General features: G+C 47.9%; 1 protein-coding gene across 1 annotated transcript in view; it reads right to left on the bottom strand.

The window, feature by feature from the left end:
* The window catches only part of LOC144818523 (serum albumin-like), a 104,171-nt gene that overhangs the window by 21,207 nt on the left and 59,896 nt on the right, over positions 1–23,068 (bottom strand). The window contains exons 11-12 of the mRNA XM_078676033.1: positions 15,837–15,975; positions 4,743–4,969 (exon numbers count right to left, since the gene is read on the bottom strand). Coding sequence (XP_078532159.1) covers positions 4,743–4,969; positions 15,837–15,975 — 366 coding nt within the window. The remainder of the gene's footprint in view (positions 1–4,742; positions 4,970–15,836; positions 15,976–23,068) is intronic.

Here is a 23,068-nt window from a genome sequence, read left to right as displayed (position 1 = left end):
ACAAAGATGTATGTAACTAGACCACAGCGATACAAAAGGGGATGATGGACGGAGCGTTTGAGCAAATCAAACACTCACCCCCACTCAACTGATCTGGGTTTAATCCCTCACCATTCTTTAGTTCACTCAGCCACCCCAGTTCAGACATGGCCATATGCAAATCAGTCTGACCCTGTGCCTCATGGGAACAGTCCAGCCCGAACTGCCAAGCCATGTCTTCCCTGGACCGGAAACAAGCATCCTGGGACCGGTTTCGGATTCATAATCCTCATCAGCCAGGCTATCTTGAATCCAGTGGCCAAGTGAACAAGGGATTCACGTCTGAGCTTACCCTGCCAACTTAGGGCGATCAAAGCGATACAAAAGGGGATGATGGACGGAGCGTTTGAGCAAATCAAACACTCACCCCCAGTCAACTGATCTGGGTTTAATCCATCACCATTATTTAGTTCACTCAGCCACCCCAGTTCAGACATGGCCATATGCAAATCAGTCTGACCCTGTGCCTCATGGGAACAGTCCAGCCCGAACTGCCAAGCCATGTCTTCCCTGGACCGGAAACAAGCATCCTGGGACCGGTTTCGGATTCATAATCCTCATCAGCCAGGCTATCTCGAATCCAGTGGCCAAGTGAACAAGGGACTCCCATCTGAGCATACCCTGCCAACTTATGGCGAACAAAGCGATACAAAAGGGGATGATGGACGGAGCGTTTGAACAAATCAAACACTCACCCCCAGTCAACTGATCTGGGTTTAATCCATCACCATTCTTTAGTTCACTCAGCCACCCCAGTTCAGACATGGCCATATGCAAATCAGTCTGACTCTGTGCCTCATGGGAACAGTCCAGCCCGAACTGCCAAGCCATGTCTTCCCTGGACCGGAAACAAGCATCCTGGGACCGGTTTCGGATTCATAATCCTCATCAGCCAGGCTATCTTGAATCCAGTGGCCAAGTGAACAAGGGACTCACGTCTGAGCATACCCTGCCAATTTAGGGCGAACAAAGCAATACAAAAGGGGATGATGGACGGAGCGTTTGAGCAAATCGAACACTCACCCCCAGTCAACTGATCTGGGTTTAATCCATCCCCATTCTTTAGTTCAATCAGCCACCCCAGTTCAGACATGGCCATATGCAAATCAGTCTGACCCTGTGCCTCATGGGAACAGTCCAGCCCAAACTGCCAAGCCATGTCTTCCCTGGACCGGAAACAAGCATCCTGGGATTGGTTTCGGATTCATAATCCTCATCAGCCAGGCTATCTTGAATCCAGTGGCCAAGTGACTAGACCACCCCATGGTCTTCCACTCACTGATAGAGTGGTCGGAACAAAGAATGCTTTATAGCCTTCCAAGAAGAGATTTCAGTTCACGGACCACGTTTTTGGAGGCTATTTACAGTGTATTGCTTCACATAACATACCCACCGTGGGTCTTGAAGCTTATTAGTCAGCCCTGCAATGTTCCAAGATAAAAAATGGTTAGGCCTCACGGCTGGGTGCCTCACAGCTACCACCCCGGAGGACTGAGGCAGTGTAACTGGTTCTGGTCCGGTAGATACAAGGACCCTCAGTCAATCGCAATTCTCCAATCCAGATAGAGCTGCAAATCTGTTATCTAACGCCAGTGTATGGGCAATACCAAACTGCCCAACTGATTCAAGAGATGGGTTGGCCATAGAGAAAGACTGTTGCCTGGGAGCTGGTTTATTTAACCAACCTCCTAGTTGGGGAGCCCTGTGACCATTTTCAGGCAGTTCCCTATGGAGGACTGGCTTGTAAGAACAACCCAAAGGTAAAACCTTAATAACAGATCCAGTTAAGGGAGTGAGACTAATGTTCCTGGATAAGATACGGCCAGCAGTGAAGGGGTTATCAAAATTTACGATAACGCAATCACCATTATCCAATTTGCGTGAGCTCCCTATCCAACTGACCCTGCGTGCCATAGGATGTTTTTGGATACACGGGGGCCCAAGGTTGTATTGTGTGTGAATGAATGATTCAATTTATTTATCAACTGCCCACAGTCTTCCTTTTCCCCGTTGGGGATCCCCAATACCACTACACACGGGGTAGATTCGGGTGGGAGGTCAATGATCGGAAGACTCAATAACTGGAGATCCCTACCCTCTAGTCTCCTTTCCCTATGAGACACGGGGGACCCGGCTCTGCTGATGGGCTGGCGTATATTTGCCGGGGTGTCTACACTTCTGGACCTGGTGGTATTAAGACTATTCTTGTGTTGAGCCTCACCATTTACTGCTGTTCTTTCAATAGGCCCACCCCCAGCTCCTTCCTACACAGCACTTTTGCCTCCTGTGGCTACGATGTCTATGTTTTTGAGTGCACTAACTGTTGGCATAGCTGGCGGATTGCAACTAATGGTCCCCTCTAATTTAGCCAACCTAGCTTCTACCGCACTTATTTTTTTAAACATAGGGCCTAGCAGGGTGGACAACATGGTTTCAAGCCTTCTCCAGAAATTCCCCTCCTCGGTACTGCCGATTAGCTGCCCTAACATGGACTGGATCATGGGGGTGGAATTACCCTCTGTATCGGCACTTGTGGGAACGGCAGATAGTACTATCCCTTCAGAGGTTCCCTGTACTGATTTATTCAATTTCGCACACCCTCGCCCCTTTCTTTTTATAAAAGATGATTCATTATTACAATATAATTTAAGCTTTGCTTTCTGCCCTCTAGTTGTGGCCTTAGTTTTCACAGGAATTGGTTCATACCCCATGGAGGAGCAAGAACCAGAATTTATCACTGTGACTGGGGCAGCAAATGGGGCGGGCTCAGCCGGGATGGGGATGCAACCTGGATGAGGGCCGGCAAGGAATCAGGGAGTGTAGGGGTTAAGGAAAGTCTACCTTATGGGGAGTGTGGCTCAAGGGATAACCTTCGTTCAGTCAATTATATTTCATGAATGAGGGCGGATTCTGCCCTCAATATGAAGGCATCTAACGCACCAACCACACTTTTCCCCGTATTTAGTTTCCGCGTACTCATAAATGAAAGCCTCTAGACACACTGTATTAAATACACAAATCCCAAATAAAGTGCAAATCTGCTAATATTAGCAGATTGCTTAGGGCAATATGCAAAATAGAAAGTGCAAAATACAATGTGCAAAATACAGGCCAAAGCTAGAACACGAATTGTTAAAATGACGAACAACAAAACTCCTCGGTGCCTTAATTGTAAGACTCAAAAGTGCCAGGTGCCTGTACACTGGTTAGCAGCAGCATCAGGAAAAACAGTTAATCAATATAGTGGCACTAAAGTGCAAAGTGCGGTGCAAAATCCTGGCACATGGCAGAGTCTTAGGTCCAAAATGTCTTTCAAAGACAGTTTTAGTGTGTAACCGATTGTCCACGCCTTGTCCATTAAGGCAGAGTACGTTGGGGATTTACAAATAACAACTCAGCACCTTGACCAAGTAAAATGATGATAACACAATAAAACAGGGCCAACAGTACCTGTAAGCAGACTCCAGAGCCTGCACAGAAGCCCTTATTAGCAGACGAAACGGGGGTGGCCCTGCCCTGCCTCTTCCTGGCAACGACGGGCAAGGACAGGCCCGACCCTGGCCCGGCTTTGCCCGGGCGTTGCCCGAGCGCGTCCTGCGCCGGAGGGAAAGTCAGCAGCGCTTTTGAGCTCGAGTTAGACTCCTCCCCCACACCTGAGGCCAGCAAATTGGATTGCAGGGCAATCTGGGAATTGGAGTCCCACCATGGTCTAACGCGGCTCTGCAGGGATAAAGATTGCAGCACTGAAGGGAGGTGAAAGTCATGATGCTGCACCCTGGGACAGAGATCCCACTAGGGTGTTTCTGGGACCACAGGCTGACCCCCGCAAACAGAAAAACGGCTTCAGAGGTCCCGCCTTCCTGTAGTAGTTACCTGGTGACTTTCATCAAGGCCTCATGTAGAGCCAGTACTTAATTTGAGCCGGTGGTTTCCGGTGCTTGGCACCAGCACTTAATTTTCAACACAGTGCTTGTGACAGCCTGCCACAAGGTGGCACTGTCTGGCTAATTTAGAGTTGACCACAACAACAGTTAATTATGAATTCAATATCCATTAAAAATTTATTATTACCTGCCGCCCAAGCCATTCTTAAGGATTTGGGGGCCTGTAATAGTCTGAATTGTCACACATGGGAATATGATGGCTAATAGGTGTGTTGTTATTATCATCAGCAGCAAGGCAGGGGCATTATGTGGTGCAAGCTGCAATGGCCTCCTGACGAGAGCCCTGACACTTATTTTTTTTACAAAGTAAGAACTGTACAGTACAGCCCTTAACCTTTCCTAGCTAGGAAATACTCTGTGCCAGTGGAAACGTACTAGTTTCTCACCACAGGCAATGTAAGCATGTTGTTGGATTATGGTTGCTCACTTGACTAGCACTGTCCTCAGGACAGGAAAGTGTTCACCCTGAATGTCGAATCCACAATATTTGATAGAATATCGAGGACCTAATATCGAAAAAATATATATTGACAGGTGAGTAAGTCTAGATTTTGATCCTTAACTCTACATATATGTACCTAAGTGTTACGTATATCTTCAAGGTGCATAGATATGGATTCAGGAATAGTAAATGTATACTTCCTATATGCACTTACCTATGGATATACCTCTACCTCAATATTGTTGGTGTCAATATGCAGTAATGGAACACCTGAAGAAGACCATCATGCATCGTGAAAAACCCAAGGTATCACTTACATTTGCTTTATGTGGTTTAGATCTTCTGGGGAAGAAGAGGTGCACAAGGCATCAGTGAAGTGGAAGGAGTCGACTGAAAGTTTTGGAGGCACGTAGGTCTCATCTGGTCCCAGTGCAGTAAAGCATGGCCTCTGCTCGGAATAGGAGTGACTGCAGCAGTGAGCAACCTTCTCATTCGGATAATCGGCCGGCAGCTTTTCACACATCTCTCCAATGACCAGAGACAGCTGCACATAAAAACAAAAACAAGGCGAAGAAGAAACGAGGTTTGTAAAAAGATGGCTCTTCGAACGGGTTGCTGCAATCCATCATTTACATGTGAAATTCACGTACTTCTTCTGAATTTCTGTGTCATTAAAAAACAAATCATACAAAGGCTATGAAGGCTTATCTAAAGTACTAAATAGAATATATCACTGTGACGGAGGTACAGTGCTAACACTGAGCAGAACTCTGCCAGACATTTTCCGAGAGCAAGAGGGGGAAAGCCACACAAAGGGAAAAGAAAAAGGAATAGAAAGCTGGGAAAAACGGCAAAAGCGAGAAAGCACGATCCTGAAATAGTAAGACAAAGGGGCAGGGAGTGTCTGGTAGTGGCATGAGATGATTCAAAACTGCTCATATCTTCTTTCTGTACCTAAAAGCAACAAAGTCAGATTGGGTGAGAGAGCCTTTTGCTCCCTTGAACCTAGGATCTGGAACACCCTTCCGGCTGAGATCAAGGGACTAACTTCCCACTCTCTCTTCCGAAAGGCTTTGATGACCTGGCTTTTCAGGGAGGTCTACCTGTAACCGGCTCACTCCGCTCACCTATCACACAGCTTCTCCATCCCCAGCGCCTTGACGCCTATGGGCAAAGTTGCGCTTTACAAATTCTATCTCAACTCAACTCAACTCAGCCTTGGTATTCAGGGCCATTTGTATGGCAAAGTCATGCAGCGCAGCAAGCCATTGCATCATTGCTTTGGCACCGTTTTGGCTGCCTAGTGCCAGCGCAGTCAGCCTTGCACCATGGTGCAAGGGTGCCTGGGTTGTAGGGAGGATTATTTTTGTGCAGGAAGGGGTAACTTCCTGGACAAAAACAATCCCCTGACACTTTTTCCTCTGGATGCAGCACACACTGAATGAAAAAGTAACGGGGTTAAGTCATTTCTACTCATTACGTCTCACCTGGGAAGGGGTGGCATTTTGGTGCATTCCCAGATATATCACTTTTGGCGAATCTGGGAATGCATCAAAATCCATGGATGTTGCATCGGAGCAACCACACAACACCCATGGAATGCCTCCATGGCCAGACTAACGCAATGCAGTGATTTGCACTAAATTGCGTTACTCCCGACTTATTAAACCAATCAGGACGACACAACGTGGCCATGCGTGGCTTAACAAATCGCATTTTGGACTTGCATTGTGCACACACCACATTGCGTGGTCCAAGAGCAATGCAACCCTAGTCAGAAATATGGCCCTCAGTGTGTTGACATGTAATAGCACCGGCAGAGGGCTTCATAGTAGAGCATTGGGCACCAACACTCATCCTTTTCCAAATGAGGCACTGCAGAAGTTCCAACTCTCCAGTTTTTGATTCATATATTTCTCTAAAAATTACATCCGGTAGTTATACAAAGTAAATTTCAGACACAAAGAATTTTTATATGGTAGTGAATTTTTGAATTTTTACTGTACAAGGCAAAGTGTAATTTCACCCCATTGTTTGCATAGAGGCAACATTGATCCTTATAAAGGGAAATGGGTGCGCAGAGGTTAAATCTGGTGGGGGCACTCTAAGTAGAATTGCCTTACCATGGCACTGGCCATACCTTTTCTTCCTTAATTGTAAATTCAAATTGAAAGCGTCTGTGGTTATGAAACAAATTAAGTGTACATATGTTGTATTCATTAGTTGAGTAATATTACCAATAACTGTTCTGATGTAAGTGCTAAGATCACAACGTAATTGGGTTGTGAAAGTTTCAAATGCATTACAAACATAAATTTCACGTACAGCAGTAAAGAAATGAGTCACATTAATGGATATCAGCTGTTATGAGTTAGGGTTGGCCTAAGAACATACACCAACTTTGCATTTTTCTGCCAGTTTGTTTTGATTTTACTCTAGAGTTTTGATCTCAGTCATGTGCTGCGGCCTGCTTAACAGAACAGCATAGAACTAGTAAACGTTTGTTGGATTTGGGACATTCTACACGGTCATCCACAGACCTATTGCCTTCATCCTCCACGTTTTGCTAAAAAAAGTAATTGTTGGCCTTAAGTCTTTACACACTATTCTACTGCTAACCAGTGCTAAAGTGCTTGTGCTCTCTCCTTAAAACATGGTAGATTTGGCTTATACCCAATTGGTATATTTGATTTACTTGTAAGTCCCTAGTAAAGTGGTACTATCCATGCCCAGGGCCTGTAACTTAAATGCACTAGTGGTCCTGCAGCACTGTTTGTACCACCCATTTAAGTAACCCTTTTAACATGTCTCAGGTGGGAAACAGTCGAAACAATGCGGGCAGAGCCGCGCATGTTCCAAAATCTTGCCTTAACCATGAAATTGCCTTAACCAGGCAAATGCCTTAACCACGCATATGCGTGGTAAAAGCAATGCGTTGTCTAGATGCATGGATGGGCGGGGAGTGGAACAAGAAGCATCAGGGAGAAGGCTCAAAACAGACAGGTAAGAGGGGCTGGGGCCAAGTTTAGGGGTTGGAGTCGTTTTTAGGGGGGGCGGTTTTAGGGCTCAGGGTGGTGGGTCTGGATAGTTTTTCAGACTTAGGGTTGGTGTGGAATAGGGTTCCCAGAGTCTAGGGATCAGGGCCCATTTTAGTTTAGTGTATATTGGAACGGCAAGACTTGGCTGAGATTTGGTGTGTTGTTGGCTTGTTTTGGCTGACTTTTGCTTGTTTTTCAATAGGTGGGTGTCTTTGGGTAAAAAGTCGCATCCCTTACCATGATCCGATCGGGATGCGGCTTGGTGAGGTAGTTTGGGATAATTGTCCTTCCATGTTTCAAGAGGATCAATGAAGTGGAAGGGGTAGAGACACAATTTATTGTGAAGGTCCTGTTCGCAATGTTATTCAATAGACCAGTTTTGGGGGTTGTCGAGAAATGCTTTTGATGGGGTTCCAGTTCCATTCCAGGTGAAAACAGCCTCTGCGACTGATGGCTAGGGATGTCTACTGCCCCTGTGATTTTTTGTGAGGGTAATCCATCCACAGGAATGGATGTTTTGGACCTAGTTTCTCAATGGTAAACCTTTCTAGAAAGGAGAGAGGTACCCACACACCAAAGGAGAAAGGTACCAAAATAGACCAAAGTCACAAAAAAAACCTTTGGGTGAATACATGTACATAAATCCACACTCACAGTAGAAACCTTATATCAACAACATGCAAACAATGAACATAGGATCCAAGAAATCAAGTGATCAAATGAATAATACAAATGTATTCAATACAATAGAAAAGAATAAAAAAAACACGTTAATAATCACAATACCTATATACATTTATCATAGGGCAGCAGTTACAAACCATTCCGAAAAAACATTTCAGAAAATTACAGATTACATCAATTTATAACATTAATGAAAATGGGAGACCAGGCAGGAAAATGTTTCCTAGTCACAGGAAGAACCACTAAATCTTGCACAGATCAATTGTTAAATCATGTGAGAATTCCTTTATTATTCTTTGTCCTCAATAACAGTTGTCCATATAGGTTTATAGTAGGCTTTCCTTATCAGTGCATCAACGCGTTTCGGTGGGCACTTAATTTAGAATGGAATCCCCTCTCTCACACTTAGAGAAACACCTTAGTGAGTGTAACACATAGCCTGGATTACACTCCTTTTTAACCTGCACTACACTCTATTTTAAAAAGGTCCTGAGGAAAGCCAGATTTAGATTAAGGCACTGGCTGAAACATGTCTACCAACTGATGGATGTAGGAGGTAGTAACTCGCCTCCCTTAAACATCCCCAAGCCTTATTTTAACTGCTGACGGGGGCCCAGTTATTAAAATGTAATTTACCCTCGGGTACTGGGACCCTCGCCAAGCCGTTTTAACTTACACTTCATTTTACACCTCACACTGCACTCTCAGTAAAATACCAGCTCCGCTGTAATCAGGCGTCGCAGCACACCCGGGACACATTGGGTGTCACTGGTTGGGCCCGATGATGAAGCATGCCACCAACCACGTTGGTGGGTGAGGGCTTCATGAACTCACCAACGAGGTGCCCATGACAAATCTAATCAGAGTCCTAACAATATTGGTCATATTTAAGCTAGTCTCTTTTGATAACACATATAAACTACGGGGACTCGGACTAGCTTTCTAGTCCCCTCTCTCTCTCTTTAGACCAACACCTTCCTCAGGAAAAAACAATAGCTCTCAGTGGTTAAATCAAATTCTTAGTAGTTTCCACAAAACTAAACTAGATCAGCTTCAATGTGACCCCGAGGGGAATATCTCTATTTCTCCCACAGGTATCTCAAATGTCCTGGTTGTCACAACTCACAGAGCACTATTGGCCCCAGAGTTCCATGTTAAAAACAAGTGCAATCTGACTTTTCCATATTGAGATGTATCGGTACAAGCTTACAGCAAAGGTATAGGAAACTTCTGGGTCACAACTTTTTTTCAAAAAATCCAGCCCGCATCCAGTTCCTTTGGATCTTGGTTAAAATAAAAAAGTCCTGTGATGGAGGCGTTTACCCAGTGTGGAATTCAAGAATATACAGATACCAGAACGGATCTGTTACATTTTTACCACCTACGTGACTGTGTATATCTGATTTGGGCTACAAAACAAAGGAATGATATGACTGAAAACCCCCCTTTTTTTGTGACAACCAGGACCTTTGAGATACCTGTGGGAGTAATAAGGATATTTCCCTCTGGGTCACATTGAAGCTGATCTAGGTTAGTTTCGAGGAAACTACTAAGAATTTGATTTAAACACTGGGAGCTATTGTTTTTTCCTGAGGAAGGTGATGGTCTAAATAAAGTGCCCACAGAAACGCATCAATGCACTCATAAGGTAAGCCTACTATAAATTTATGTGCAGAACTGTTATTGAGGATAAAGAATGATAAAAGAATGCTCACATTATTTAACAATTGTTCTGCGCAAGATTTACTGGTTCTTCCTGTGACTAGGAAACATTTTACTGCCTTTTCTCCCATTTTCATTAATGTTATAAATTGATGTAATATGTAATTTTGTGAAATGTTTTTTCCTGAATAGGTTTTTAACTGCGGCCCTATGATACATTTATATAGGTATTGTGATTTTTAACATGTGTGGTTTTTTTATTCTTTTATATTGTATTGAATACATTTGTATTATTCATTTGATTTCATTTGATCACTTGATTTCTTGGATCCTTTGTTCATTGTTTGCATGTTGGTGATATAAGGTTCCTACTGTGAGTGTGAATTTATGTATATGTATTCGCCCAAAGGGTTTCTTTTGTGACTTTGGTCTAAATAGTAAATGCCTGTATTTGGGCCTATGGAAAGGAGTGGTTTTGCACATATCATTTTTGGGGTATGAACGATTAGAGAATGTTCCAGGTGGTTCCGAGCAGATCTACTTGGATGGGTGAATAGCTGATAACTTCTAGTTTTTACTTTACTACACATATTCCTTTGGCAATTATGACATGCGTAGTAAAGGCATGTGTGGTAAACTAATGGTTGCTTAAGACACATTTGTGGTTGGAACCGCAATGTTGATGCATACGGGGAGAGGTGTGGCGCCGCGGCCAGGGCGACTGACGTTGGAATCTGGAGATCACGGTTCGATCCTCGGCTCCGGCGGCAGGCCAGCCCAGCACCATGTGACTCTGGGCAATAGCTTGCTTAATCTTCCCGACGACCCCCAGCGCCTAGAGACCCTTACGGGTGATTGTGCGCTTTACAAATGTGGATTATTATTACGTGGTTCGGCCATGTGTGCCTCTGTCATACAACCATCTCAGGTCTGCTATTGCAAAGTCTGTATGATCAGCTTTAAAATGCCATTTCGACCTGGCAAAGTAAACCTTTTGCCAGGACCAAGCCTTTTCTTTTAATACACATAAGTCACAACTAGTGTAGGCCCTGGACAGCCCAGAGGGCCGGGTGCAATAAATTTAAAAAGCAGGACATGTACTCCTATGTTTTACATGTACAGGTATTGAAAAACTATTAAATTCACTTTCACTACTGCAAGGCCTAACTCTTCCATAGGATAACTTTGGAGTTGCCCTATTACATTTTATGAGTGTAATTTCTGAAGAGATAACCAGTTCATATTCAGTTTCTCTGGAATCACAATTTGAAATCCTAACTAATGGTGAAGTCTGATTTTAAATTGCAATTCTGAAAATACTACTTTTAGAAAGTTGCCATTTTCTTGCCTTCGACATTTGATGCCTGCAGCCTGCCTCTGGTCACATGACTGGGTGTAGCTGACAGTTGGGCTTTGTGCACACCTCCTAGACAGCTATTCACAATGGGGAGCTTATGTGTGGCTGGATGGGCTATCACTGGCAGGATGAGTGGGAGGAGCTGGGCCCAGCCTCACTTACTATTGAATAGGCTGTGTCCTGTCTCCACACAAAGGGGTACATACTCACAGTAGATAGTCTGGAGCCAGGGCCAGATAGGTAGAGCATCTGTGCACGTCAAACGCAGGCCTTTAGAAGCTCTTTCCCCCTTAATGGCATAACTGTGTAAAAAGAAGGACCTCAGGCACTAACAATTCAGTACACTTCATACTTTGCATACTCTCCCAGGAAGAAGAACTGTTAGCGGCTACAAGGACTGCCACTCTGGCTGACTGATGCTCTAAAGAAACTGCTGCCATTCTATGTTGACCTGCTGCCTGTTGCCCTGTTGCCTGGGGAGGAAGAACTGGACCTACAACTTCATCTTGAACCAAGGACACCAGAGTGATTCCAAGGGCTGGTCTGCTAGACTTTTGATCTGAGCCTGAAAGACATAAAAGGCTCCCAAACTTCTACTGGACCCAGCTGCAGTGAGTTCCTGACCCACAAGTGATGCCTCTCATGTCCAACCCCTTGGTTTGGCTCATAGGCTCTTAAATCAAGCTTTTGGACTCTTTGCAACCACAAATGAGACTGTTCGCACTGAGACCGTGAGACCGTGCTGCTTGCACCAAAACCAGCACAAGATGCCACCAGCTCGTCTCTTCACACAGCGGCATTAACCGCAAGCAGGGGTTGACCAATGCAAAGCACCAGCCCACCTGTCCGAGACACCCAGCCTGCTCTTTGTTCCAGGCCGTCAATTTCTGCGAAACTTTTTCCTGCTCTTTGCAGCCCTCTCCAATGCAAACGGGACTCTTGGCACAGAATGTAAGAAGGCAAACCTTCAGTGGAACCAATCTTGCACTCTATCCAACCAGCGCTCCATCGTGGTCAGCCTGAACTATTTACTTCAACCCAATCCAGCCGGCCACATAGCCGTGATTGGTGCTCTATGATTTTCGGTGGTTTTTGTTTCACTTTATTATTTAAAAATGCATAACTCCTGTTCAACATATAAGATTTTTGTTATTTTGGTCTTGTTTCATTTATTATGTTTTGCTCTATTTTCTACCTCAGCCTGGGATACTTTGTGTGTGGTGTTCTCACTACTTTATTGTTCGAATTGCTAAACCAATACTTTACATATTACCTCTAAGTTAAGCCTGACTGCTCTGTGCAAGCTACCAGGGGGTTCAGCACAGGTCAATTTGGGGTTTACTTGTGCCTTATCCTGACAAGGTTTGCTGTTGCTGCTTGACCAGAACTCCCACCCTACTCAACCAGTAATCCAATCTCCCACAATGTTAATCTTCATAACATGGCTCATGTCACTACAGGCATGTTCTGACTGCTAGGGAACTAAGATGACACTGAAACCAATCAAAATCTTAAAAAATCACTCCATTTATGTCAGCAGTATTGATACAAGATAGAATTGTCAGCTGGTGAGGGTCCAGATATGACAACTAATGTAGGTTGATCACGGCCATTGTTTCTCCCTTTCAATTACTAAGAATCTTTCAGTGGAAAGGTGACAACTTTTGCTAGTTACTTCGATCTGTTTTGTTTGACAAGATATTTGCTGGAAGAGCATGGTTCAAGAAGCTATGAGCTGAAAAGCTGCAAGGCACCTGAAATCCTAACTACACAATAGCGGAACAGGAATTATGTTGTGTTTTATGAAAACAGGCATACAAATCTACAGCAATAGTGAGTTCAGGATCACATTTTATTGCTCTCCCAACTATTTCAATAAACACTAAAGTTCAGGATCAAATTGTATGGCTCTCCCAAATATTTGAGTAAACACCAACACCCAGGTCAATCTGAAAACAAATATTAAAAGCCCATTGTTGAACCAACATTGAACCTTGTCCTCAAAAATGCATCTTCATCCAGTAATAGTATTGCTCTCTCAGTATTGATGGTTGCCTTTACAACTTCATGTGCGAGGTGCAAATAATTTTGAAGTCACTTAGAGAGGAGCAACTAACACTAGACTCGCAGAAATTTCATCTTCTATTACTAGAAGTTTTGGCTTCTTTGAACCAAATCTTCAGCACATACCAGACGTTGCCTGTTGGCCTCAGCCGTTTGCAACTGCAAGCCATCTGCACCTGGATGCGAGGTTTCCTGGTCAGAGTTCAAACCACTGGACTGTGATTTGAAAGAAAGGTCTTGCAATTCAGAAGGTACAAGCCCACCTTTACACCCCTAGGACTTAGAGCCGGGGATTATGCTTTTATTGTGTGGGTTCTGACTTGAACCGTCTATAAACTTTGGACTCTTGTCAGTAGTAGCTCTTGGAGGGAGTGCTGCGGGTGGTTGGGCGGGGGGGGTGCAGGGTGGGGGGTAGTAAACTCCGGCATACAGCCGATCAGAGTTAAGTAAATAAATAAATAAATAAAACAAATTAAATTGCGTGCGCTGCAACGCATTTGACGTTGCGGCGCGCGCAATTTAATTCGTTTTATTCATTTATTTCTTTACCTAACCCCGATCAGCCATATGCTGGAGTTTACTACCCCTCACCCTGCCACTCCCCCGCCCACCGTCCCGCAGTACTCCCTCCAGGGGCCGCTACTGACTCTTCTTGCCCCTTTTGTTTTTTATGTACAATTTCTTGTTATCCCCTTAGCATTTTTTAATCTTGTGAACTATTAGGCCTGTTTAACATTTTAGGCTTGTATTATTAACCTAAGCTTAATGTAGACCTTTACTTTCTTTGTTTCTTAACTATAATGTTTAATTATGCCGTAACAAGTACCACCTTATGCATTTGCTCTTGGGATAAAATTTTTGCTCAGGCTTTGTATCTAAATGTGAGTCAAGGAACCCTTAGGAAAACCTGTGCACTTCTATGGATTAGGCTGTGGAACATAGCCAAGGAGGCCAGTTACTCAGAGCTTATTTATGAACTCTTTGCGCCTCCGATGCGCAGGGCCGGACTGGCTACCAGGCGTTTTGGCATGCTGCAGAGCTGAGGGCTGATGTCACTGCGGTCGGGGCTAATTTTGTTGATGGAGACCTGCATGTGCTTCGAAATAAACAAAGCAAAACGAATTTCGTTCAGCACACACAGGTCCCCATCAACAAAATCAGGCCCCAGCTCGGCAGCATGCCAAAGCGCCCGGTAGTGCCGATACGTCACTTTTTGTGATGCACTGGCAGCGGAAACAATGTGCCATGTTGCGCCCTATGTACAAAGTGACGCATCTAAGCAGACTTTGTAAAGCCCTGCATTACATTATGCCTGAGTAAGGGATAATGTCTGTTGGGTGGGCGTTCCCCCCGCAAAAAGCCTCTTAGAAGTGACGCAGTAAAATATATCAGATTTCACTGCACCACTTCTAGGGTGCCACCACATCAAAACCTTACACCTGCCTCACAGCAGGCATAAGACTGACGCAGGATCATTTAACATGGGACTTGCCCATGTGTAATGACCCATTGCTGGAGTTGCGTCGCTTTTGCGACACACTCCAGCAATGCATCATTACTACACCTACAGCTACATCAGAAATACTGATGTATCTGTAACTCCTTGCAACATGAAGTGCTGTACAGCAAATACAGTGCATCCAAGGTGTTGCAAGGAGGGTGCACTGAAAAGTGTTGCATCGCTGTTTTCACGCAGTGATGCAATACTTTTTTATAAATGAGGGCCTGAGTGTCGGGAATCTTAGGGCTCCCAGAAGAAAAGCCCCCAACCACCAAAAATTCAGTAAGCGCCCCCAAAGTTGTAACTTTGTGAGTATTAGCTAATATTCTCAATTTATTTTCTATCCAATTTACAAACTTGTATTTACTCCAATGATGGCTGTTGTGTGTGCGTGTGTGTAAATTAAGTGTGAAAAAGCTCCAAACATGAGTTTTCTCCAACTGTAAAACATTCTCTAATAGGAGGAAACAGAAAGCCAAGTTGTGATCCATTTGTACCTTTTAAGTATCAATTTACGTCCAGCAGTTTAGTCTTAGATGCATGTACACAAATCTCCAAATTTACTTGGGTGCCTATGCTATGGCATTTTTGTAAGTGTCATAAACAGTTGTAAATGTACTGAAATCATAGACAAACACCTACAAAGCTGGGATTTTAACACATGTTCATTAATTAATTGACATACATAGAATTTGCGTATTTTTCTAGAATTCATTTATTGGGCTTTAAACACTGAAAGTAGTACTGCAAAGCATTTGAGGTGAAAACAAGTAGAACAGAGCAGTGATATTTGGACGTCACAACAGACACAGAGATGCCAACATGTGCACTGTGAAAGGGTATGTGACTGTTTGGGCCTCCTTGTGGTAAATGTTGTGGAATAATGCAACATGTAATAAGTCCCTAGTACAATAACAAATATATTTCACTAGAGGTAAATTCAGCATCCCTTTTCATGAAGTTACTTTTACCCTGGTACAGCTACACATTCAGATCATCCTAGTATTCATCAGTATTCATCACCATAGGAGAAGTTTCCATGGATTGAAAGCAACAACAGAGTTAGGGTAAACAAGACAGTGGTCCCATTAACATTTCTACTTACGCTTCCTTCAGAGCAGGGCATCTGTTTATCTGCAGGTACTTTACAGCACTTTTCTCCTATGTGTGCCATCCCCGATGTTATGTGAAGAAGCGACTCAGCTTTTAAATAGGGCAACTTTGCCACATATTTCCTCAGCAACCTGGAATCACAATGTGGACATGTGAGGTGTCTCATAGACAACCCATAAAATACCAACAGGGAAACATGTGCAGGAACAGATCCCCCAACCTTGATTATCCAAACCATACATCGTTGTATCTGAATGTGGATGTTGTTCCTTAGATCTTAGACTCCTACCGTCTTGTCTCCCTGTAGATTGAGTATTTAACAATTCTTCACTTATTTATTTATCCCATTTTTTTCACAACTAGTTTATTGGTGAAGATGAGCATATGAAATATAGTGGCAGCCCACAGTCAGGACTACACCACCAAACATTACGATACAATCACAGCACTTAACCAAGTGTCCAAGCAAGGAGATGATGCAATTAAGGATACCGGAAAACAGTCACCCCACCTTCACCTTATATTGCTACCTACCCACCCAACTCCCCGATCCCACCCGGAACCCACCCGAACCCCATGCATGTGTGTACTAACCGTAACGATGTAAGATAATGATGTGGGTAATGTGCGTGGACATGGGCCCTGCCAGCCAGTACGGGGCTAGAGGTCCTCCTCAGGCTCCACTGGAGGGTCCAGTGTTAGATCTCTATAGTCTGCCCACCTCTTCCAAATCTTAAAGTGTTTGCGGGGGCATCCTCGCGCCTCAAATATAGGTCTCTCCAGGCCCATACAGAAGTCCATACCAGCCTTCCATGCAGTCAGGGGGGGGGGGCGCACATTCTTCCACGCTCGGGCCAGGTCCCTTTTAGCCACCACCAGCCCCAGTAGGAGCAGGTGCCGCTTATAAATATTGCCACCAACCCCTTCCAGGACGTGCAACAGACCCAGACGGTGAGTACGGGGGAGGGTCCAGCCCAACACCTCAGACAGACAGCCCCAAACACCCCTCCAGAAGCCAACCAGCCTAGGGCACGACCACAGTGTATGAAGTAGCGTACCCACCTCAGCCCCACACCGCAGACATTCCGGGGACCCAATCAGGCCCGCCCTCCACAGACGCTCTCGGGTATAGTATGCCCTATGGAGAATTTTGAATTGGATGAGTCGGAATCGCATTGCGATAGCCGCCCCCCTCGGGGATTCCAAGGCCTCTCGCCAGTCGTCTTCGTCCAAGGGGCCGAGGTCAACTTCCCAAGTCGCCTTCAGTGAGAGAAGAGTAGAGGAGCAGTGGGTGACCATGGTTTGATAAATGCGCGATACTTTTTTGTCCCCAAGATCACCCATGAAGACCTTCGCCTCGATCGGGCTAAAGTCAGGGAGTGAGTCAAGGTTGGCAATGCTGGGCGTCAGTGCATGTCGGAACTGAAGGTACCGGAAAAATTGAGATTGGGGCATATCAAATTCGGCACTAAGGGCCTGAAAGGATTTGAGCGACGTACCAGACATCACTTGACCTAGCTGCGAGATACCTATCGCATCCCAGCCATCAAAGCCTGGCAATTTAGAGAGTTCAGGCAGCATGCCGTTCCGCCATAAAGGTGTTTCAGCGGTCAGTCGGCCCCACCAGCCCACGCGACGCAAGGCCTGTCGCCATATAGCAAACACGAGTCTGGTAACCCTTGGCAGCGAGGTACGCAGTCGGGGTGAGTATAGGATGGTATGGAGCGAGTTATCGCCCATCAAAGCACGCTCTAGGGCATAGGCCGGGTCCCCACCGTCACAGTACCACCATTCGTTCAGAATAAGGAGGTGAGCGGCCTGGTAGTACGACTGCAGATCCGAGGTGGCCAGGCCCCCACAGTAGGTGGATAGAAAGCATGTGCGCAATGCCACCCGAGCAGGGCCTCCCGCCCAGAGAAAGCGGCCCAGCACTGAGTTGACCTGTTTGAACCACCGAGGTGGAATAGGATACGGATGGTTTTGCAACTGGTAGAGTAGGCGCGGGAGCGCAACCATCTTGAAAATGGCAGATCGGCCAAAGATTGTCAGGGGCATTCGAGACCAAGTTTTGACGTCCGACTGAACTCGTTCCCAGACGGGCTGCAGGTTACGGTCCCAGGCAGTGTCAGCCGAGTCCGAGAGAAACACTCCGAGGTATTTCAGCCCATTCGTGGCCACTCGCAATCCCGAGGCCCAAGGGTCTGTCACCGGGTCACCTGATAGCACCCACAGGGTGGACTTGTGGATATTGAGATACAAGCCCGAGGCCTCTCCAAAGTGGTGCATGATCTCCAAGACACGCGGGCCCGAGCGTTGCAAATCAGTGAGGAAAAAGAGGACATCATCCGCGTATAGCGCGATCTTGTCCGACAGGGTAGTGTTCCATACAAAGCCCCGTATCTGTGCATCCTGGCGCACTCTCGCCGCCAAGGGCTCCATGGCCAGCGCAAAAAGATAGGGGGAGAGCGGGCAGCCCTGCCTGGTCCCTCGGCCGATGCGGAATGTCTCTGACACCGCCCCGGCGACCCGCACCGAGGCTGTAACATCAGTGTAGAGGAGCTTTATATAGGAGAGGAAGACCGGGCCTAATTTGAGCCAAGATAGCAAAGTAAATAGGTAGGACCAGCCAACCGAGTCGAAGGCCTTGTTGATATCGGCCAGCAACAACGCCGCCTGGCCCCCCAGGGCTCCAACAGCGTCGATCGCCGCCTGCGCACGCCTGATATTGTGTCGCGTCGCCCTTCGGGGCATAAAGCCTGCCTGGTCAGAATGGACTAAGGCAGTAATGTGTGGAGCCAAACGGTTCGCTAGGGCCTTGGCCAGTATCTTAGCCTCAGTATTGATTAAGGAGATGGGCCTATAGGAATCATGGCTATCTGGGGGCCTGCCAGGCTTCTGAAAGACCACTATTTCCGCATGGCGCCAGTCCGGTGGCAGTAGGCCCCGGGTACGGGCCGCTTCCAGCGCTCGGCGGTAGTGCGATCCCAGCTGCACATGGAATCTTTTAAAAAACTCGCACGGGTAACCGTTTGGTCCAGGGGCCTTACCGGCGTTGAGTTGCCCCAACGCGTCTCCCAGTTCCTCCGCCGTGAGGGGTGCATCCAGGGCCTCCCTGGTCTCGTCCGACACCGGCACCGGTGGGAACTCCTCGAAGAAACGGGCTAAGTCGCCCTCAGGCAATTGGTCACGCGGGGCATACTGGTCTGTAAAGTACGTGGCGAAGCTTGCCGCCAATTCGTTTGGGTCGGTAAGAACGTCCCCGTTGTCGTTCGTGAGACCCGGTAGTGCGAGGGGCTGGAAATTGTGTTGGCACAATCTATGGAGCATGGAACACGACTTGTCCCCCCATTGATACACCCTACTTCTGGTGGCGAGCCACGCCTGTCTGGCTTCGTCTAGCAATAGGGACGCATATGATTGCTGTGCCTGCAGGAGCAGCCGCAGATCCACCCCATCACCACCGGTACCGTGTTCATGTTCGAGGGTCGCTACTCGGGCAGCAGCCTCCACAGTTTGTTCTCGTCGCTGTCGACGGGCCGCCGAGCACCATGCAATATCGACTCCCCGTATAGTAGGTTTCATAGCCTCCCACACCACACCTACATCGGCACCCTCCACTAGGTTTTCCCGCCAATAATGGTCAATAGTCTCTCGTAAGTGCTTAGCGTAAGCCGGTTTAAGGAGATGCCACGAGGACATCCTCCATCTAAACGGCTGCCGTTTCCGATGGAGATCTATTTTAACCGAAACCGGGGAGTGGTCGGACAGGCCCCTTGGCAAGATGTCAGCGCCCTTCACCCTACACAAATATTCTCCAGGCAAAAACATATAGTCCAACCGCGAGAACGAGCCATGCACTGCCGAAACATACGTATAGTCTTGGGTTACAGGGTGCATATGTCGCCAAGCATCCACCCAGCCTAGCCCCTCACTCATGGCATGCAATCTGGTGGGCGGAAGGGAGGGGGGGGTGGTGCCAGTCACCTCCTGACGTCTCCGGCGATCCACACTCACGTCCATCACGTCATTCCAATCACCCCCAACCACTGCCAGTGATCCAGAGATATCCTCCCATACCGCAAACAGCCGCTCAGCCAGGGCCCACTGCAGGGGAGGGGGGGCGTACACACTTCCAAACACCACCGGCTCCGTGCCCACCATGCCTTTAACAAACAGGTAGCGGCCCTGAGGATCCACCCACTGCTTCTCGTGCACATACGCCACCCTGCGGTGTATCAGTATAGCCACTCCCCTGGATCCTCTGGAGAACCCCGCGTGGAAGACCTGCTGATATCCAAATCTCTGTAGGCCCAGTGCCTTAGTGCCCATCATGTGAGTCTCTTGAAGTAGTAATACATCTGCCGCTTCCCTCTTCCCCCATCGCAACACCGCCCCCCGTTTAATCTTGTCCAACAATCCTCTGACATTCCACGTAACCACCCGCATAAAATCCACAGGGAGTCGGTCGATCGATTCAGCCATAGTCATTCGGAGTCCACCATAAAAGCCCCCCAGGCCCGCACCACCCGCCACACACCACACAAAGCATCATTTTGGTACACACATGCATTACGCTAACTACCCCGAGAAAAACTACCAACCCCTTCGTCCCATGAACTGCAACAGATCCCTCCCCCAACTCAGCAGTCGCAACCCCGACCGCCCGCATCCCGCCTCCCCCCACCCTATACCTCAATGAACTATGAAGTACCTGTCGCGGCATGGGTAGTCTCGAGCCCAAAACCGAGGGCCCGGGCCCATCCACACCAATGGATCCCAACATCCCAAGCAGAAAAACCATAAACACACCCCCCTCCCCTTGACATCCCACTCACAACTAGGGGGGTGGTAGCCCTTATATCGCAGTCCCCAAGTCCCAAACCCACCCAAGAACTCTCCCCCCAAGCAGGAGAGCAAAACAGTACTATCTCAGAGCTGCACAGTGATCAGTAGTGCACAGGTCACAAGCGACTCAGCGCACCCAGCCCGGAGTCTCAGCATTTCTAGCAATAAATGGGAGCCGAGGCTCCGGAGACTTCAGTGATCTGTTCCCGACTGCTCCGAGTCCTCTGGTCTGCCAGCGTCCAGTGAGCCATCCACCGAGGCCGCACGCCTGCGTGATTTAGAGCGTTTGGACCGCCCATTCTGTGTCGTTCGGTCTCTTTGCGCCCGCGGTGAACCCTCAGGGGTGCCTGGATGAAGTCCTGGCTGAGGATTCGGTCTGACCCGCACTGTTTCATCCGTCCACTTGAAAAGGTCTTCCGGGGTATCAAAAAACAATGTCCGAGACTGGAATATCACCCTCAGGCGCGCCGGGTACAGCAGGGAGTATTGTAGCTTAAGACCTCTCAGCTTGGCCTTAGCCGCCACAAAAGACTGGCGCCGTTGCTGCACAAGTCTAGTGTAATCAGGGAAAATCATGATCTTTTGACTTTCAAACAGGAGGGTTTCCTTGGATCTGGCTTCCCTCAGTATAGCGTCCCTGTCGTGGTAATTTAACAGCCTAGCGATCACCGCCCTAGGCCGCTCGCCCTCAGGCGGCCTCTGTGTCAGGGCGCGGTGTGCTCTTTCGATAACAAAGCAGGTAGACAGCGACCCCGGGGGCATCCATGATTCCAGCCACTGTGTGAGAAACTGCTCCATGTTGCCTTTGGCACAGTTCTCTGGAAAGCCGAGAAAACGGAGGTTGTTACGCCGTGCCCGCCCTTCAGCATCCTCCACCCGGAGCGCTGTGGTCCGCTGCGCGTCCTCCATCGCCGCCATTCTCTTCTTCAGGGCACCTACATCTTCTTCCACCACTGATACCCTGGACTCGGCCTCCGTGATTCGTGCCACTGCGTTCCTAAGATCCTGGCGCAACAGGGTTACGTCTGCGCCAACTGCCCCTATCTTTGCGTCCAGCATGTCTCGCGACTGAGTTATAGCCGCCATAAGGGCTGTATTGTCCGGTCCTCCTCCTGATGGACCACCCCCCGATGATCCAGGGCCCCCACCGGGGCCAGTAAATTTGTCGATGGTCACCTGCTTGGTGGATCCACCACCTCCCCTGGTCATGTTCGCCCGGGTGGATGAGGGCCACTAGGGTCGCCGGTCCACAGTCAGGGAGACCCGAAGGAAGCCTCTCCGGTAAGGTCCGGTGGCAGTTGAGAATTAGAGGGGGGGGGGCAGGCTTCAGCCACTTCCCCCAGGAACAGCCCCCCCAGCCGCCGCTGACCAGGGCCCCCCCGTGGCCCACGTTGCTTGTCAGGAGGTGCGAGGACTCCCACCGTCCTGCACTGCTAAGCCAATAATGTCGCGGAATAGTGGGCCCGGGGGGTGGGGGGGGGGGGCCGGGGAGGGCCACTACTCACAGTTGCTGCTCGCCGGGCCGGTCGCCCTACGTCTGGCCGCCTCCAATCAGGGTCTCCAGGGGATACCAGTCACTCCTCTAGGCCGCCGGCCCCGGCCCGACACGAGGCCGCGAAAATTGAGGTCCCGGCTGCGCCAGGTCACCAGGCCGCCTCCGCTGCCACAGTCCACTCGTGGCGCCTGTGCCTCTCTCCGGCCCAGCCTGGCCCCGGGTGAAGGATCGTCTGAAGTATCACGGCCTCAGGGACAGCCAACACCGCGGCCGCTCCCGGGCCAGGCAGCGCACCCTGTCGCGTCGCCAAAATCGAGGCCCCGGCTGCTCCGCGACCACCAGGCCGCACCTCGCCCCTCTCTGCTCGGTTCTGTCCGGGGGCACGAAATCACCCCTGAGCCCACCGGATGACACCCGGCGCCTGCAGAAACATCCGTCGCTATCCGGGAGTGGGTTTGTGGGCTTGGGGACAGGATAATTCGTCGGATAATCGGCGGGCCGGCGGGAGCTCTAGCAAGCTGCGACCGCCATCTCCGCTCGCGTAGCCACGCCCCCTATTTATCCCATTTTTAAAGCATTTTTTTTTTTTTTTTTAGCCAAACAAATGTATAAAAGTGAGTAATGCAATTAGGACATGGATACAATTCGACCTGTTGGTCCCCATCTAGACCCTGATGGTTTACTATGGTATAAGGAGCATTTGATTGCATTACCTCCCCATCCCTATCCTTCATCGCAATTATTACTAAACGAGGAGAATTAAATGATGGACACAGGTGACCCATTTGAAAGTGCATTTATTTTTCAAACAATATACACTCCCATGTATACAGTAGCACATCCTTTTCACACCTCTTTTTGTGTGTATGCACTATAGGTGGAAA

Source organism: Lissotriton helveticus, chromosome 2_1 (genome assembly GCF_964261635.1).
Source record: "Lissotriton helveticus chromosome 2_1, aLisHel1.1, whole genome shotgun sequence".
NCBI classification, from domain to species: Eukaryota; Metazoa; Chordata; class Amphibia; order Caudata; family Salamandridae; genus Lissotriton; species Lissotriton helveticus.
Note: the sequence above shows the minus strand (reverse complement) of the source record. Positions and strands in the feature narration are given on the sequence as shown.